Consider the following 20,076-nt stretch of genomic DNA (forward strand, 5'->3'; position numbering starts at 1 on the left):
TAAAGTAAAACAGATCCAGTATGGAGTCATGTTTGTTCTTTCCCATTACAGTTACATTTATTTTAGTGTATCTATATAAAGAAGTAAAGCCATAACCAGGAATGACTCAATCATAAAAAGGAAAAAAAAAATTGGGTCATTTATAGAGACATGGATGGACCTAGAGAATGTCATACACAGTGAAGTATGTCAGAAAGAGAAATGCAAATATTGTATAATAATATATATATGTAGAATCTGTTTAAAAAGTTGATATAAATGATCTTATGTACAAAACAGAAATAGACACCCAGAAGTAGAGAACAAACATACGAATACTAAGGGGGGAAGGCAGGTGTATAATGAATTACGATATTGGGACTGATATATATACACACACACACTATTGATGTTTTGGGTAGAATAACGAGTAATAAGATAGGTAACTAATGAGAACCTATGCATTGACTCTACTCAATTCTCTGTGGTGACCTAAATGAGAAGAAACTCGAAGAAGAACAGAGCTATATGTGTATGTGTAGGTGATTCACTTTGCTGTACAGCAGAAAGTAGCACAACACTGTAAAGCAACTATGCATGCATGTGTGCTAAGTTGCTTCAAACGTGTCTCTTTGCGACACTATGGACTGTATACTGCAATAAAAATTTAAAAAGAGAATGTTTTTAGATTTACAGAAAAACTGAGAACATATTTCAGAAAATTTCTATATATTCCACACAATTAAAATTCTTATATTGCTAATGGTACAGTTGTTACAAATTAATAAGTGAGTATTTATATATAAAAACAAAGCAGTATGAGGAAACTGAGAATTAGTTAGGTCTATGTGGACTGCAAGGAGATCCAACCAGTCCATTCTAAAGGAGATCAGCCCTGGGTGTTCATTAGAACGACTGACACTGAAGCTGAAACTCCAATACTTTGGCCACCTCATGCGAATAATTGACTCCTTGGAAAAGACCCTGATGCTGGGAAGGATTGGGGGAAGGAGGAGAAGGGGATGACAGAAGATGAGATGGCTGAATGGCATCACTGACTTGATGGACATGAGTTTGAGTAAATTCCGGGAGTTGGTGATGGACAGGGAGGTCTGGCATGCTGCGATTCATGGGGTCGCAAAGAGTCAGACACGACTGAGCAACTGAACTGAACTGAACTGAATATGGACTGGTATGTAAAGATATTCAGAAGGCTAAGTAGTGCAAAGGAGAATTTATACCCAGAGACATAAACATACACACACACACACACACACATCTATATGTGTGTGTGTGTGTGTGTGTGTGTGTGTATACACATATACACTTGTACTTTCAAAATATTAGTTGAATTTCAGAAACAGAATGACTGCATTTGGAAGTACTGGGGAACATGTTTTGGGATGTGTATGAGGTTTATTCTACTTTCATTTGCCTGGCTTCTATATTTAGTATTTAAACTTATTCATCTTATTTTCAATTTTGATTTAAAAATTAAATACTACACTAAAACATTCATGTGTAAAGCAAATGAAATAGAAAAAAAGAATGGTCCATATAGCATTAAAATGTTAACTAGTATAATAAGAATGAGGTAAAGTATGAGAATTCAACTTAAAACCAAGAACGAGAAAGTAATGAAAGTAAATGCAGAAGTTAATTAAAAATTAGTGTGGTCTATAAAAATTTCATTGACTAATTCATTAAATGCTATTTATTGATGTCTCACTGAATGTATTCCACCTCTTTAAGTGCAATCATAAATCAGACATGATAGAGTGTACATTTTAGCAAGGAAACTATAATTATTTCTAAAAAAAATAATAGTTCATTCTTTAATTTAATTATTGTAAATCCTTTAGAATAAAGGAAAGCTTGCATCACACTTATAAAGATTTCAACATTTCAAATAAATTGTTTCTAAGGCTAAAGTAGTTTCTTCCTGATGAATAACACACTTATTTAATACTTGATCTCGTTGTGTTTCTCCAGAGTTTCTTCATAGCATTAGTCATCTCAGAATTTCTTAGACTGTAGATTAATGGGTTCAGCATGGGGGTTATGACTGTATAAAACACGCTCAATGATTTGTCAAAGGGGAAGGTCTTAGCAGGTCTTGAATACATGAAAATGCAGGGGACAAAAAAGCAGAAAACCACAGTGATGTGGGAACCACAGGTCTGGAGGGCTTTCCACCTCCCTTCCTGACTCAGGTTCTTCAGAGAGTGCAGGATGACTCCATAGGAGATGAGTAAGAGCATAAAAACCATAGCAGAGCTCAGTCCTCCATTGGCCACAACTAAGATGCCAATGACATAGGTGTCAGTACAGACAAGTTTCAATAAGGGGTACATGTCACACATATAGTGATCAATGACATTGGGGCCACAGAATGGGAGCCCATAAACAGTGCTAAGTTGAATTACTGAGTGTACACAGCCTCCAACACAGGACACCACCAGAAGTACAACACATACCCTCTGCCTCATGATGACCAAGTAATGCAGGGGCTTACAGATGGCCACATAGCGGTCATAGGCCATCACCAGCAGAAGGAAGACCTCTGATCCTCCAAAAAGGTGCTCTGTAAACAGCTGGGTCATACAAGATTGGAAGGATATTGTATTTACCCCAAAGAACAAGTCTGAAATCAATCTGGGGGAAATGGAAGAAGAGTAAATTAAATCTATAAATGACAAACTAGCAAGAAAAAAATACATAGGTGAATTCAGGGTCTTACTGAAAGTTATCGTCACAACAATGAGCAAGTTGCCCATCACAGTCAAAATGTAGACAAGCAAGAACATAACAAAAAGGACTTTCTGTTCCTTTGGATTTTGTGTGAGGCCCAGGAGGATGAAATAAGTTACATTTTTCCTTGGCTCCATCTAATCTGGATGGAAGCAATTTACCTGCAAAACAAGGAGAACACTTTTAAAGGCATTTTATTTATTTATTTATTTATTTTTCACCTGTCCCTATTCCCTTTACTCATTTTAAATAATATGTATATTTATTTTTCAATTGAAGGGTAGTTGATCTACAGAATTTTGCTTTCTGTCAAACCTCAACATGCATTTTAAATTAATCTTTTTATTAATCCATTCAATTAAAACAATGTATATGGAGTTTCCGTGTCCAATGCATCACAAGCATTATAATTACCAACTTGAATAAGGCATATTTCCCTATCTTCAGTGATATCACACATAGCAAGGGATCAAACAATTCCAGGCCAATGCATTAAAGGCCATTACAGAATATCCATACAATGCTAAGAGTCACAGTGTCGGATTATATCAATCAATCTGAAATAAGGGAAGACTTCTGAGAGGAAGTAATGCTTTGATTGAGCTTTCAAGGAAAAGTAAAAGAACAAGGAAAGATAAAAAGGGAATTCCATTAAAAGATGCCCCATGATGAAATTCCAAATGTGTACCACTGAGTCCCACTTAATATAATTTACATATTCAGTCAGAGCAGATAAAACTTTAGGTATAAAGTCAATAACCTGGATTGTTTCAAAACTCACTTGGGGTCTTTAGTAAAATATTCCTCTTTCTTCCTGAGCACTAATTACTGAAACAGTGTAATTTTGTGTCTCCAGCCTGTATGCATGCACTTATTTTGAATCTTGTACATGTAACACTTCCAATTTTGGACATCTCTAATTGAATATCAATTTGGTATTTTCACAAGAAATATTTTTTTCAATAAAAAATTCCTGTTCCTCATCTAATTAAATGATATCACCTTTAATATATTTGCTCAGACCAAACAAAAAAAAAAAATCTCAGAGTGCTTTTCACTCACTTATTGATCTCATATGCCTTTTTTCAGAACTTTACCAAATTCCTCTAGTCTCTAATTTCAATATGTATCACAAATTTAATCCTTCCCTATCCTCATTTCCCTCCTGGCCCAGTGCAATTTCCTCTCGCCAATTATGTCCTATTTTATTCTCACCTCAAACAATTTGTTCTCCTGAAGCAGTCCAAGTGATTTTTTTTTAAATTTTGTTCTGGTTCTTAGTGGTAAAGAACCCACCTGCTAATGCAGGAGAAATGAGAAGAGGGTTCAGTCCCCGGTTCGGGAAGACCTCCTGGAGGAGGGCATGGCAATTCACTCCAGTATTCTTGCCTGGAGAATCCCATGGACAGAGGAGCCTAGTGGGCTACAGTCCATATAGTCACACAGAGTCAGACACAACTGAAGAGACTTAGCATGCATGAATGCATATCACTCAACTGCTCAAAACTACCACGATGGATTCCAATCATGCACTCACCATTTAATATATCACACTTAATATTACAGTCTCAATAATGGTATTTCTCACATTTTATTTGAAGTAATTTCCCCAAGGTCACACACTTTATCTGATAAAACTAGAACTGGAATTGAAGTTTGACTTGCTTCAGAACAGCTTACTCTCTTACACAGTATAGTCACACAACTGTGAAGCCTGAATTCCACTATCTATTTAAGTCTCACCTTGTGGAGAAATGTTCACAACCTGAAAGATGTATTAACACGCTCATGAAGCCTTGGAAATCTTTCCATCCAGTATGACAACAGAGATCAAAAGACTGCTTGAGGATATTTGTCCTTTATTCAGCTGTTTATTTCCTCCATGGACTTGTCTGATTACTCATAAGATTTCCATTTTCACTGTAGACTATTTAAAGAAATTGCACAGAGCGCACTAAAAAAGAAATAAAAGAAAAAAAGAAAGAAAAAAGTTTACCATTCTAGGATAATTTAACCGAAAGAATTGCAAATCTTATATTTCCATAGGAAGACAGGAACTAGCCTTTTCCCAGGGAAATTGATCTCAAGTAAGTTCTTTTCCTACTTATTTTAGTATAGAAAAATTCCATTCAATTATTTAGTCCTTTTCATTCAATCAAGTTGGTTTGATAAAACTCAGTTCAGTTCAGTTCAGGCATGTCCAACAATTTGAGACCCCCATGGTCGGACTAGTTGAAAGTTGAATTGAAATGTTGACATGCTATTTTCTTGTGCTTTTCTTTCTTTCTTTCTCTTAATGCATTGCATTAAGCTTAACAAAGAACATACTGAAAATGTAGATATGTTCTTAAAAAGATATCATCATATTTCCCAATAGTATAAAAAAAAATACTGGACATTTAATCTATTCTGACTTTATTTATTATTGTCAGAATTGGCATGGGTCCAAGACTGATTCTTGTTTAATTAAATTCACTGGGATTTTCCACTACATTTTAAAGCAACATGTATACGTAAAGATACTACTAAACCACATCACAGAATTAGGGTTGAAAAGATATCACAGGGAGAAAAAACAGCTCTATAACCATTTTTAGACTCTTTCCAAATAACAAAATATCAGCCCAATAATTTTGTTCCAGTGAAGGTTAATTCATCAAGTGTCTCCACAATTGCCATAGTAAGTTTATCATTCTTTATATTTCATACTCAGTTTATCCTGTCTTGACATTTGTTACACATAAAATGTTATCACTAATTTGGATATAATATTTATGGTTTTGTCAAATTATTTTTCATAATTTAATAAAAAGATAGGTATTTTATACCAGGAACTGTGTTATGCATGAGGACACAGCAATTGATAAACAGGAAGCAAGCCATGTAAAAGTTCCTTCCCACACGCACCTTATATTTTCATACTAGAGTCACACAGTGAAGAAGGGGACAATTTAATAAATTAGCTGTAATCTTATGCAATGCTTATAAGAAAACAAATTGAGTACTGTGATAGAAATAAGAGGGAGAATTCTAATGTGCACACTGTAATCAGAGAAAACCTCTCTTAAAATGTGATGCTTAAGCTGAGATCTAAATGATAAAACTGGCTAGCATTGGAAGCACCATTACAGATAGTCAAATTAACTAAATATTAAGTTAAATTATCTCATTCCAGAGATGACCTGGGCTATGTGTAGAAAAAAATTATAAAATTTTAACAGATTTTTTTTATTGCAGTCTTAAGTTTTAAAGGAGTATATAGAGTGTGCACTTGTCTTGTTTCATATTTTAATGAGAAAGCTTTCAACTTTTGAAAGTTGAGTACAATATGAGCTGTGGTTCTGTCAGATACAGCCTTAATTATGTTTGGTACTTTCCTTCTATACTCAAATTGTTGGGGATTTTTTTTTTCATTATGAAGGGATATTGAATTTGCATACTATGAAAACACACAATGAAAAATGCAATGGTTCTTAGGTCAGGAAAGAGGCGGCACCATTTTAGTTTAACCAACGACAGCACGATTAGCATCAACAGTACAGCATCTCCTTGAGGATTCCTGTACTTTTTGGGTGTGCTTCTGCAAGTTGTTAACTGTAGCTCAGATTAGAATCTGTAACCCAAACCATCCAAAGATTCTTTAAGCCATTTAACTGGATAGAATATGTAGACATAATTCAGTGCCTTCAGATGAGAACTTTCACATGTACCAGACATAAAACTCTCCACGTCATCATCACTTTTAATGGAATGTCATCGATTTCAGAAGCATTCAATTAATAAGAGCCTCCCACTTTTGTGTGTGTGTGTGTGTGTGTGTGTGTGTGTGTGTGTTTGGCACAAGCAGTTACTTCTAAGAGGGTTAATTAGAGATGATGGTCATTCATTCAGTAAATATTAATTAAGCATTAATTTGTGCTTCCCTGCTGGATTCTGGGACAAATTCTCCCCTAGCTCAGGATATATGATACTGAACAAAACAGACACCCTATACTGCTTCTTAACTTCCTGTATTTGGAGTATTTACATATACGACTAGCATGTTATAATGAATTCATGTTCATAGCAAAATCAAGTTTTGACTTATCACACAAGTGTTGTTAGGGGGCTCAGACTTACAGCTGTGTCACTTCAACTTTTGAAAATACAGGGCCAGTTTATAAGGAAAGGATAAGAAAAAGAAATTCAAGTAAGGCCAAGGATATAAAGTACCATTAGAAGCAAGAATGCATACAAGGCCAATCAGCTTTCACAGTGTTCTTCCCAGCTGAGAGAGAAAAATTATGCACAACCTTTCCTAAAATTAGAATATATACACACACACATATAATCTCAAAACAAATAATAATCTCAAAAATGACAAAATGATCTCTGTTCATTTCCAAGGCAAACCATTCAATATCATTGTAATCCAAGCCTATGTCCCAACAAGGAACACTGAAGAAGCTGAAGTTGAACAGTTCTATGAAGACCTACAAGGTCTGACACCGTTTCCACTGTTTCCCCATCTATTTCCCATGAAGTGATGGGACCAGATGCCATGATCTTGGTTTTCTGAATGCTGAGCTTTAAGCCAACTTTTTCACTCTCCTCCTTCACTTTCATCAAGAGGCTTTTAGCTCCTCTTCACTTTGTTCCATAAGGGTGGTATCATCTGCATATCTGAGGTTATTGATATTTCTCCTGGCAATCTTGATTCCAGCTTGTGCTTCATTCAGCCCAGCATTTCTCATGATGTACTCTGCATATAAGTTAAATAAGTAGGGTGACAATACATGGCCTTGACGTACTCCTTTTCTTATTTGGAACCAGTCTGCTGTTCTATGTCCAATTATAACTGTTGCTTCCTGACCTGCACACAGGTTTCTTTATATTTGGGGGCTCCAGAATCACTGCAGATGGTGATTGCAGCCATGCAATTAAAAGACACTTACTCCTTGGAAGGAAAGTTATGACCAACTTAGATAGCATATTTTAAAAGCAGAGACATTACTCTGCCAATGAAGATCCATCTAGTCAAGGCTATGGTTTTTCCAATAGTCATGTATGAATGTGAGAGTTGGACGGTGAAGAAGGCTGAGCGCTGAAGAATTGATGCTTTTGAACTGTGATGTTGGAGAAGACTCTTGAGAGTCCCTTGGACTGCAAGAAGATCCAAGCAGTCCATCCTACAGATCAGAAGAAGGGGACGACAGAGGATGAGAAGGCTGGATGGCATCATCGAGTCAATGGACATGGGTTTGGGTAGACTCTGGAAGTTGGTGATTGACAGGGAGGCCTGGTGTGCTGTGGTTCTTGGAGTTGCAAAGAGCTGGAAATGACTGAGCAACTGAACTGACTGACTGCTGATATATATAAACAGAAACACACACACAGACATATATATTTGGTGGTTCAGTCACTAAGTCATGTTCATCTCTTGTGACCCCATGGACTGTGGACTGCCAGAATCCTCTGTCCATGGGATTTCCCAGGCAAAGATAGTGAAATGTGTTTCCATGTCCTTCTTCAGAGGATCTTCACTACCCAGGTTTGAACCCAGGTATCCTGCAGGAGACCTCTTGCATTGCAAGGGAATTCTTTACCAACTGAGTCACCATGGGAGATATATATATATATATATATAACATATACATATATATATATATATGTTATACATTTATTAGTTTAACACTCTAGGCCAGGTGTGTATTTCTATTACAATTTAGAGGACTTTATTGTTGGCAATAAAGTGTTCAAAATAACTAACATAAATGAGCACTTAAGTTCAGTTCCTAAAGAATCTGCCTGCAATGCAGGAGGCCTAGGTTTGATCCCTGGGTTGGGAAGATCCCCTGAAGAAGGAAAAGGCTATCCATTCCAGTATTCTGGTCTGGAGAATTCCAAGGACTGTATAGTCCATGGGGTCACAAAGTGTCAGACATGACTGAACAACTTTCATTTTCCTTTCACTTTCAGGTGTCCAAGAACTTACTTGGATTATTTTCTTTGATCTTGAAAATATCTTCATTATTCTCCATTTAATAAAAAATAAGAAAGGCATATTTTGCCAAAGTTTGCATTATTAGTGGCAAAGCTAAAATTTGATCTCAGAAGAATCTTTCTCAAAGACTATGCTCTTAACCATTAGAATATATTGAAAGCTATCACCCATTCCTTAAAAATGCACATGAAATATATTAAGCATAAAATCCCTACCAACAAAAGAAAAACTATAAAAATGAGGCTCTTAAAGTGAATGATTGGCTAAGATTATAATAAAAATGACTTTTTGTCATTTTGTCCAAGTGTGTACTGCTTGCCATCAGGCCAATAAAAGGAGAGATAGGTTGCTAGAACAAGGAAGGGGAACTTTATTCAGAAAGCTAGTGGAGAGAGGATACAGTGGGCTAGTGTTCGAAAGGATCATCATCCATGGGTTTGTGTGCTAGTTCCTTTATAGAACAAAAATGGAATGAGCAAAAATGAAGGAGCAAAATTTTAAGAGGCAATGCAAATATTTTCTACTTTTGGCCATACTCCAGAGGGCATGTGTTATTTCCTGCAGTAATTCAGTGGTGGGCCTGGTCAGGATGTTTTCTTGAGCTAAACAAATGTATTTTATTTTAATATTCATGCATAGAAGGCATTTTACCTGAGATAAGCCATTTCTTTTATATTCTTTAAGCTATAGGCATCATCCCTTTAGTGAGTAACTTGTACCAAAAGTAATAGAAAACAAAGTTTAAAGCAAAAGAAAAAGATCCAGTAGGAGTCATATTTGTTCTTTTCTATTTCATGGACATCAACTCTAATGCATCTTTGTTGCTCAATCACTCAGTCATGTCTGACTCTTTGTGACCCCATGAACTGCAGCCCCAGGCCTCCCTGTCCCTCACCATCTCCCAGAGTTTGCCCAAACTCATGTCATATCTAGTTTATAAAGACTGTATCTTTATAAAGAAGTAGAGTAAGAGCCAGGAATGACACAGCTATAGAATGGGTCATTTATAGAGACATGGATGGACCTAGAGACTGTCAGAGTGAAGTACATCAGAAAGATAAATGCAAATACTGTATAATAACACAAATATGTAGAATCTGAATAAATTGATACAGATGATCTTCCTTACAAAGCACAAATAGAGACTCAGATGTAGGAAAAAAACTAACAGATGCCAAGGGAGAAATGCAGGCAAGGGATGAATTGTGCAATTGGGATTGACATAAATATTGACACTATGTGTAAAATAGGTAACTAGTGAGAATTTGCTGCATAGCACAGGGAGCTTTACTCTTTGCTCTGTGGTGACCAAAACAGAAAGAAATTCAAAAACAGAGGGGATATATGTATACCTATATCTGATTCACTTTGCTATACAGTAGAAAGTAGCACATTGTAAATCAACTATGTTGCTGTTTAGTTGCTAAGTTGCGTCCGACTCTTTTCGCAACCCTGTGAACTGTAGGCTATTAGGTTCCTTTGTCTATAGAATTATTCAGACAAAAATACTGGAATGGGTTCTTGCTTTCTTCACTAGGGGATCATCCCTACCCAGGGATTGAAGCTGTGTCTCCTGTATTGGCAGAAGGATTCTTTATTACTGAGCCACCACAAATAAAAATTTCAAAAAGAAAATTCTTTTCGATTTACAGAAAAATTGAGAACATATTTCAGAGAATTTCTATATATTCTGCATGATCAATATCATATATTATCATGGTACATTTTTTTACAAATTAATAAGCCAATATTTCTACATTTAAAAAAAGTAAAGCAGTATGAGAAAATTGACAATTACTTAAGTCTATATGGACTAGTAGGGGTTCCCAGGTGGTGCTAGTGGTAAAGAACCTGGCTGCCAGTGCAGGAGACATAAGAGAAGGGTTCGATCCCTGGGTTGGGAAGATCCCTTGGAGAAAGTTGTGGCAACCCCCTCCAGTATTCTTGCCTGAAGAATCCTGTGGATGAAGAGCTTGGAGGGCTACCATCCCCAGGGTGGCAAAAAGTTGGACATGACTGAAAAAGCTTAGCCCTCATGCACACATATGGCCTGGCATTTAAAGATCTTCAGAAGGCTAAGTAGTGAAAAGTTTATACACAGTAGCATCAAAACAAATATATATGAAAACACACTTGTATTTGCAAAGATTATTAGTTGAATCTCAGAAACAAAGTGATTGCATCTGGGAGAAGAGGGGAACAATGATTTGGGATATGTATGAGGTTTATTCTACTCTCATTTTTCATGGATTCTTTATTTAATATTTGTAATTATTTATCATATTTTCAATTTTGATTTTAAAAAATTTTACACTAAAAAGTTAAGTGGTAAAGTAAATGAAATAGAATAAAGAATATGGTCCATATAGCATTAAACAATTCAACTATTATAATAATTAGAATGAAGGTAAAAGATAAGAATCTGACTTTAAGAATGAGAAAGTAATGAAAGTAAACCCAGAGGTTAGTTAAAAATCAGTGTATTCTATAAAAATTCCATTGACTAACATATTACCTTATTTATTGATGCCTTAACTGTAAATGTATTCCACCTCTCCAGGTGCAATGATTAAACCAGATAAACCAGATAGAGAGGTTGCATACTAGCAGAGAAATTGTCATTATTTATGAACAAGTGGTTCAATTTTAGTTATTATAAATCCTTTAGAAAGAAGGAAATCTTGCATCACATTATAAAGATTTTGCATTACAAAGAAATTGGTCCTAAAGCTAAATTAGTTTCTTCATTATAGATATTGTACTCATTTAATATTTGATCTGATTTTTTTTCTACAGAGCTTCTTCATAGCATTAGTCATTTCAGAATTTCTTAGACTGTAGATTAATGGGCTCAGCATGGGGGTTATGACTGTGAAAGAAACACACTCAATGATTTGTCAGTGGGGAAGGTCTTAGTGGGTCTTACATGCATAAAAATACAAGGAACAAAGAAGCAGACAACAACAGAGATGTGGGAGCCACATGTCTGGAGGGCTTTCTGCCTCCCTTCCTGACTCAGGTTCTTCAAAGGGTGCAAGATGACTGCACAGGAGATGAGTAAGAGCAGAAAAACAAGAGTGCAGATCAGTCCTCCATTGGCCAACACTAAGATGCCAATGATATAAGTGTCAGTACAGACAGGTTCCAATAAGGGGAACATATCAAACAGAAAGTGATCAATGACATAGGGGCCACAGAATTGGGACCCATAAACAGTGCTAAGCTGATTTACTGAGTGCAGAAAACCTCCCACCCATGATACCACCAGCAACACAGCACACACTCTTTGCCTCATAACAACCAAATAATGCAAGGGCTTCCAGATGGCCACATAGCAGTCATAGGCCATCACCAGCAGAAGGAAGACTCCTGATCCACCAAAAATGTGCTCTATGAACAGTTGACTCATGCAGGCTTCAAAAGATACGGTATTTTCTCCAAAGAACAAATCTGAAATCAATCTGGGTGTCATAGAAGATGAATAAGCAATATCCATAATTGATAAGCTAGCAAGAAAAAAGTACATCGGTGAGTTCAGGGTCTTACTGACAGTCATAGTCACAATCAAAATGTAGAAGAGCAAGAACATAACAAAAAGGACTTTCTGATCCTTTGGATTCTGTGTGAATCCCAGGAGGACAAAGTAAGTTGCATTGTTCCTAGATTCCATCTAGTCTGGACAGGAGCTGAGTTTACATATTAGAAACTGTATACCTACAAAATAAGGGTGAGATTTTTTAAAGTGCATTATAAATTAATCATTTTATGTATCCATGCAATTACCAAAATGTGTATAGAGCACCTATTTTTCTCCATTGTTTCAGAAAATGTGATCACCAAAATGAATGTCATACTGTCCTACTCATTGATATGATACATAATGACGCATTAAACAATTCTAGACCGGTGTAAGATGCCTTATAAGAATATTCACAGGATGCTAAAAGTCACAGTCTTCCCTGGTGGCTCAGATGGTAAAGAATCTGCCTGCAATGTGGGAGACCTGGGTTCAATCCCTGGGTCAGGAAGATCCCCTGGAGTAGGAAGTGGTAACCCACTCCACTACTCTTGCCTGGAGAATTCCATGGACAGAGGAATCCATGGGGTCACAAAGATTTGGATAAAACCAAGTGACTAACACTACTACTACTTAGAGTCATAGTGTAGAGATATAGCAAACCTAATTCAGAGGATATTTCCGGGGGGGGGGGGGGGGACGGGAAATCAACTGAGTTTTAAAGGAAAAATGATAGAACAAGAAAAGATGGAAAGGGAAGTCCATAAAAAGGTAAAATATTTCTAAAGTTCTGAAATTGTAATACTAAATACCTATATAAACTATTAGTAGTATACACATTCAGAGTGAGCAGCTCAACTATGAATAGAAAGTCACTGTCCTGTATCTCCGCAGAACTCACTGAGACTTTTCTTAGGGTCTTTAGTTACTGTTCTTTTTATCTGACCAATAAATAGTGAAGCAGTCAAATTTGTGTCTCCAGTCCATAAAATGAAGTCGCTCATTCATGTCCAGCTCTTTGTGACCCCGTGGACTGTAGCTCACCAGGCCTCTCAGTCCATAGAATTTTCTAGGCAAGAGTACTGGAGTGGGTTGCCATTTCATTCTCCAAGGGATCTTCCCAACCCAGGGATCGAACCTGGGTCTCCTACATATTGGGCAGACACTTTACCATCTGAGCCACCAGGGAATTACAGTTCATATCTCTAACCAAATTCCCAGACTTGTATAGGCAGCATTTTTGGACCTCAGTTGGGTATCAGTATAGTATTTATAAAGCAAATTTTAAATTTTACACAATAAAAAGTTGTCTCCCCTGATTTTAGGGGAAATGCTTCCAATTTTTCACCATTGAGGGTAATGCTTGCTGTGGGTTTGTCATATATAGCTCTTGTTATGTTGAGGTATGTTCCTTCTTTTCCTGCTTTCTGGAGAGTTTTAATCATAAATGGATGTTGAATTTTGTCAAAGGCTTTCTCTGAATCTATTGAGATAATCATATGGTTTTTATCTTTAAATTTGTTAATGTGATGTATTACATTGATTGATTTGCAGATATTAAAGAATTCTTGCATTTCTGGGATAAAGCCCACTTGGTCATGGTGTATGATTTTTTTAATATGTTGTTGGATTCTGTTTGCTAGAATTTTGTTAAGGATTTTTGCAACTATGTTTATCAGTGATATTGGCCTGTAGATTTCTTTTTTGTGGCATCTTTGTCTGGCTTTGGAATTAGGGTGAAGGTGGCCTCAAAGAATGAGTTTGGAAGTTTACCTTCTTCTGCAATTTTGTGGAAGAGTTTGAGTAAGATAGGTGTTAGCTCTTCTCTAAGTTTTTGGTTGAATTCAGCTGTGAAGCCATCTGGTCCTGGGCTTTTGTTTTCTGGAAGATTTCTGATTACAGTTTTGATTTCCTTGCTTGTGATGGGTTTGTTAAGATCTTCTATTGCTTCCTGGTTCAGTTTTGGAAAGTTATACTTCTCTAAGAACTTGCCCATTTCTTCCAAGTTGTCCATTTTATTGGCATAGAGCTGCTGGTAGTAGTCTCTTATGATCCTGTGTATTTCAGTGTTGTCTGTTGTGATCTCTCCATTTTCGTTTCTAATTTTGTTAATTTGGTTCTTCTCCCTTTGTTTCTTAATGAGTCTTGCTAATGGTTTGTCAATTTTGTTAATTTTTTCAACAAAACAGCTTTTAGCTTTGTTGATTTTTGCTATGGCCTCTTTAGTTTCTTTTGCATTTATTTCTGCCTTAATTTTTAAGATTTCTTTCCTTCTACTAACCCTGGGGTTCCTCATTTCTTCCTCCTCTAGTTGCTTTAGGGGTAGAGTTAGGTTATTTATTTGACTTTTTTATTGTTTCTTGAGGTAGGCCTGTAATGCTATGAATGTTCCCCTTAGCACTGCTTTTACAGTGTCCCATAGGTTTTGGGTTGTTGTGTTTTCATTTTCATTCATTTCTATGCATATTTTGATTTCTTTTTTGATTTCTTCTATGATTTGTTGGCTATTCAGCAGCGTGTTGTTTAGCCTCCATATGTTTGAATTTTTAATAATTTTTTTCCTGTAATTGAACATCTAATCTTACTGCACTGTGGTCAGAAAAGATGACTGGAACTATTTCAACTTTTTTCAATTTACCAAGACTAGATTTATGGCCCAGGATGTGATCAATTCTGGAGAAGGTTCCATGTGCACTTGAGAAAATGATGAAGCTGATTGTTTGGGGGTGAAACATCCTATAGATGTCAATAAGGTCTAGCTGGTCCATTGTGTCATTTAAAGTTTCTGTTTCTGGAGTTGAGCTAGAGGAGTTGCTTGTATATTTTTGAGATTAATCCTTTGTCCGTTGCTTCATTTGCTATTATTTTCTCCCAATCTGAGGGCTGTCTTTTCACCTTGCTTATAGTTTCCTTTGTTGTGCAAAAGCTTTTAAGTTTCATTAGGTCCCATTTGTTTGTTTTTGCTTTTATTTCTAAAATTCTGGGATGTGGGTCATAGAGGATCCTGCTGTGATTTATGTCGGAGAGGGTTTTGCCTATGTTCTCCTCTAGGTGTTTTATAGTTTCTGGTCTTACATTTAGATCTTTAATCCATTTTGAGTTTATTTTTGTGTATGGTGTTAGAAAGTGTTCTAGTTTCATTCTTTTACAGGTGGTTGACCAGTTTTCCCAGCACCACTTGTTAAAGAGGTTATCTTTTTTCCATTGTTTATTCTTGCCTCCTTTGTTGAAGATAAGGTGACCATAGGTTCATGGATTTATCTCTGGGCTTTCTATTCTGTTCCATTGATCTATATTTCTGTCTTTGTGCCAGTACCATACTGTCTTGATGACTGTGGCTTTGTAGTATAGTCTGAAGTCAGGCAGACTGATTCCTCCAAAATAAATGACCCAATAAAAAAATGGGCCTAAGAACTCAACAGACATTTCTCCAAGGAAGACATACAGAAGGCTAACAAACACATGAAAAGGTGCTCAACATCACTCATTATCAGAGAAATGCAAATCAAAACCACAATGAGGTACCATTATAGGCCAGTCAGGATGGCTGCTATCCAAAAGTCTACAAGCAATAAATGCTGGAGAGGGTGTGGAGAAAAGGGAACCCTCTTGCACTGTTGGTGGGAATGCAAATTAGTACAGTCACTATGGAAAACAGTGTGGAGATTTCTTAAAAAACTGGAAATAGAACTGCCATATGACCCAGCAATCCCACTTCTGGGCATACACACTGAGGAAACCAGATCCGAAAGAGACACGTGCACCCCAATGTTCATCACAGCACTGTTTATAATAGCCAGGACATGGAAGCAACCTAGATGCCCATCAGCAGACGAATGGATGAGGAAGCAGTGGTACATATACACCATGGAATATTACTCAGCCATTAAAAAGAATTCATTTGAATCAGTTCTAATGAGATGGATGAAACTGGAGCCCATTATACAGAGCAAAGTAAACCAGAAATATAAAGACCATTACAGTATACTAACACATATATATGGAATTTAGAAAGATGGTAATGATAACCCTATATGCAAAACAGAAAAAGAGACTCAGATGTATAGAACAGATTTGTGGACTCTGGGAGAAGGCGAGGGTGGGTTGTTTCAAGTGAACAGCATTGAAACATGTATATTATCTAGGGTGAAACAGATCACCAGCCCAGGTTGGGTGCATGAGACAAGTGCTTGGGCCTGGTGCACTGGGAAGACCCAGAGGGATCTGGTGGAGAGGGAGGTGGGAGGGGGGACCGGGATAGGGAATACATGTAAATCCATGGCTAATTCATTTCAATGTATGACAAAAACTACTGTAATGATGTAAAGTAATTAGCCTCCAACTAATAAAAATAAATGGAAAAAAAATTTAAAAAATAAACATAAAAAAATAAATAAATTTCTGTTTCCTTGTTAATTTTCTGTTTAGTTGATCTATCCATAATCGTGAGGGGGTATTAAAGTCTCCCACTAATATTGTGTTACTATTAATTTCCTCTTTCATACTCGTTGGCATTTGCCTTACATATTGCAGTGTTCCTATGTTGGGTGCATATATATTTATAATTGTTATATCTTCTTCTTGGATTGATCCTTTGATCATTATGTAGTGTCCTTCTTTGTCTCTCCTCACAGCATTTATTTGAAAGTCTATTTTATCTGATATGAGTTTTGCGACTCCTGCTTTTCTTTGGTCTCCATTTGGGTGAAATATTTTTTTCCAGCCCTTCACATTCAGTCGGTATGTGTCCCTTGTTTTGAGATGGGTCTCTTGTAGACAGCATATATAGGGGTCTTGTTCTTGTATCCATTCAGCCAGGCTTTGTCTTTTGGTTGGGGCATTCAACCCATTTACATTTAAGGTAATTATTGATAGGTATGTTCCCGTTGCCATTTACTTTGTTGTTTGGGGTTCACGTTTATACAATCGTTCTGTGTTGCCTGTCTAGCGAAGATCCTTTAGCATTTGTTGAAGAGCTGGTTTGGTGGTGCTGAATTCTCTCAGCTTTTGCTTGTGTGTAAAGCTTTTGAGTTCTCCTTCATATCTGAAAGAAATCCTTACTGGGTACAGTAATCTAGGTTGTAGGTTATTCTCTTTCATTGCTCTAAGCATGTCCTGCCATTCCCTTCTGGCCTGAAGGGTTTCTATTGATAGATCAGCTGTTATCCTTATGGGAATCCCTTTGTGCGTTATTTGCTGTTTCTCCCTTGCTGCTTTTAATATTTGCCCTTTGTGTTTGATCTTTGTTAATTTGATTAATATTTGTCTTGGGGTGTTTGCCCTTGGGTTTATCCTGTTTGGGACTCTCAGGGTTTCTTGGACTTAGGTGGCTATTTCCTTCCCCATTTTAGGGAACTTTTCATCTATTATCTCCTCAAGTAACTTCTCATGGCCTTTCTTTTTGTCTTCTTCTTCTGGTACAAGACAAGGGTGCCCACTCTCACCATTACTATTCAACATAGTTTTGGAAGTGTTGGCCACAGCAATCAGGGAAGAAAAAGAAGTAAAAGGAATCCAGATTAGAAAAGAAGAAGTGAAAGTCTCTCTATTTGCAAATGACATGATCCTCTACATAGAATACCCTAAATACTCTACCAGAAAATGACTAGAGCTAATCAACGAATATAGCAATGTTGCAGGATATAAAATTAACACAGAAATCTCTTGCATTCCTATACACTAACAATGAGAAAACAGAAAGAGAAATTAAGGAAACAATACCGTTCACCATTGCAACAAAATGAATAAAATACTTAGGAGTATATCTACCTAAAGAAACAAAAGACTTATACATAGAAAACTATAAATCACTGATGAAAGAAATCAAAGAGGACACAAACAGATGGAGAAATATACCGTGTTCATGGATTGGAAGAATCAATATTGTCAAAATGGCTATACTACCCAAAGCAATCTATACATTCAATGCAATCCCTATCAAGCTACCAACGGTATTTTTCACAGAAATAGAACAAATAATTTCACAATTTGTATGGAAATACAAAAACCCTCGAATAGCCAAAGTAATCTTGAGAAAGAAGAATGGAACTGGAGGAATCAACCTGCCTGACTTCAGACTCTACTACAAAGCCACAGTCATCAAAACAGTATGGTACTGGCACAAAGACAGAAATATAGATCAATGGAACAGAATAGAAACCCCGGAGATAAATTCACGAACCTATGGTCACCTTATCTTCAACAAAAGAGGCAAGGATATTCAATGGAAAAAAAACAACCTCTTTAACAAGTGGTGCTGGGAAAACTGGTCAACCACCTGTAAAAGAATGAAACTAGAACACTTTCTAACACCATACACAAAAATAAACTCAAAATGGATTAAAGATCTAAATGTAAGACCAGAAACTATAAAACGCCTTGAGGAGAACATAGGCAAAACACTCTCCAACATAAATCACAGCAGGATCCTCTATGACCCACATCCCAGAATTTTAGAAACAAAAGCAAAAACAAACAAATGGGACCTAATGAAACTTAAAAGCTTTTTCACAACAAAGGAAACTATAAGCAAGGTGAAAAGACAGCCCTCAGATTGGGAGAAAATAATAGCAAACGAAGCAACAGACAAAGGATTAATCTCAAAAATATACAAGCAACTCCTTCAGCTCAACTCCAGAAAAATAAATGACCCAATCAAAAAATGGGCCAAAGAACTCAACAGACATTTCTCCAAAGAAAACATACAGATGGCTAACAAACACATGAAAAGATGCTCAACATCACTCATCATCAGAGAAATGCAAATCAAAACCACAATGAGGTACCATTATACGCCAGTCAGGATGGCTGCTATCCAAAAGTCTACAAGCAATAAATGCTGGAGAGGGTGTGGAGAAAAGGGAACCCTCTTACACTGTTGGTGGGAATGCAAATTAGTACAGCCACTATGGAAAACAGTGTGGAGATTTCTTTAAAAACTGGAAATAGAACTGCCATATGACCCAGCAATCCCACTTCTGGGCATACACACTGAGGAAACCAGATCTGAAAGAGACACGTGCACCCCAATATTCATCACAGCACTGTTTATAATAGCCAGGACATGGAAGCAACCTAGATGCCCATCAGCAGATTAATGGATAAGGAAACTGTGGTACATATACACCATGGAATATTACTCAGCCATTAAAAAGAATTCATTTGAATCAGTTCTAATGAGATGGATGAAACTGGAGCCCATTATACAGAGCTAAGTAAGCCAGAAAGATAAAGACCATTACAGCATACTAACACATATACATGGAATTTAAAAAGATGGTAACGATAACCCTATATGTGAAACAGAAAAAGAGACACAGATGTATAGAACAGACTTGTGGACTCTGTGGGAGAAGGCCAGGGTGGGATGTTTCACGAGAACAGCATCGAAACATATATATTATCTAGGGTGAAACAGATCACCAGCCTAAGTTGGATGAATGAGACAAGTGCTCGGACCTGGTGCACTGGGAAGAGCTAGAGGGATGGGATGGAGAGGGAGGTGGGAGGGGGGACTGGGATGGGGAATACATGTAAATCCATGGCTAATTCATTTCAATGTATGACAAAAACCACTACAACATTGTAAAGTAATTAGCCTCCAACTAATAAAAATAAATGAAAAAAAAAAAGATGACAAAAAAAAAAAAAGTTGTGTCCCATCTCACTGCATAGTCCCACCTTTGATGTAATTGTTAAGAAAAAAAAAAAAAACAGTATTTTTCACTCCCCTTTTGCTTTCATATTACTTTTTGATACTTTTAGTTAAATCCTGGAGAAGGCAATGGCATCCCACTCCAGTACTCTTGCCTAAAAAATCCCATGGACTGAGGAGCCTGGTGCGCTG

General features: G+C 36.7%; 2 protein-coding genes across 2 annotated transcripts; both read right to left on the minus strand.

The window, feature by feature from the left end:
* Window positions 1–1,937: 1,937 nt before the first annotated feature.
* On the minus strand, window positions 1,938–2,867 carry LOC110141191 (olfactory receptor 4A47-like). The gene has a single exon (XM_020899982.2). The coding sequence runs from the start codon at window positions 2,865–2,867 to the stop codon at window positions 1,938–1,940; it is 930 nt and encodes a 309-aa protein (XP_020755641.2).
* An 8,709-nt stretch (window positions 2,868–11,576) lies between these two features.
* Window positions 11,577–12,383, minus strand: LOC139033715 (olfactory receptor 4A47-like). Its single transcript, XM_070463195.1, has one exon. The coding sequence runs from the start codon at window positions 12,381–12,383 to the stop codon at window positions 11,577–11,579; it is 807 nt and encodes a 268-aa protein (XP_070319296.1).
* Between the last annotated feature and the right edge of the window lie 7,693 nt (window positions 12,384–20,076).

The sequence above is a fragment of the Odocoileus virginianus genome, unplaced genomic scaffold, assembly GCF_023699985.2.
Source record: "Odocoileus virginianus isolate 20LAN1187 ecotype Illinois unplaced genomic scaffold, Ovbor_1.2 Unplaced_Scaffold_40, whole genome shotgun sequence".
In the NCBI taxonomy this organism is placed as follows: domain Eukaryota; kingdom Metazoa; phylum Chordata; class Mammalia; order Artiodactyla; family Cervidae; genus Odocoileus; species Odocoileus virginianus.

Coding starts and splice junctions, on each gene's coding strand:
- LOC110141191 (XM_020899982.2), bottom strand. CDS start 2,867: ATGGAGCCAAGGAAAAATGTAACTTATTTCATCCTCCTGGGCCTCACA.
- LOC139033715 (XM_070463195.1), bottom strand. CDS start 12,383: ATGGAATCTAGGAACAATGCAACTTACTTTGTCCTCCTGGGATTCACA.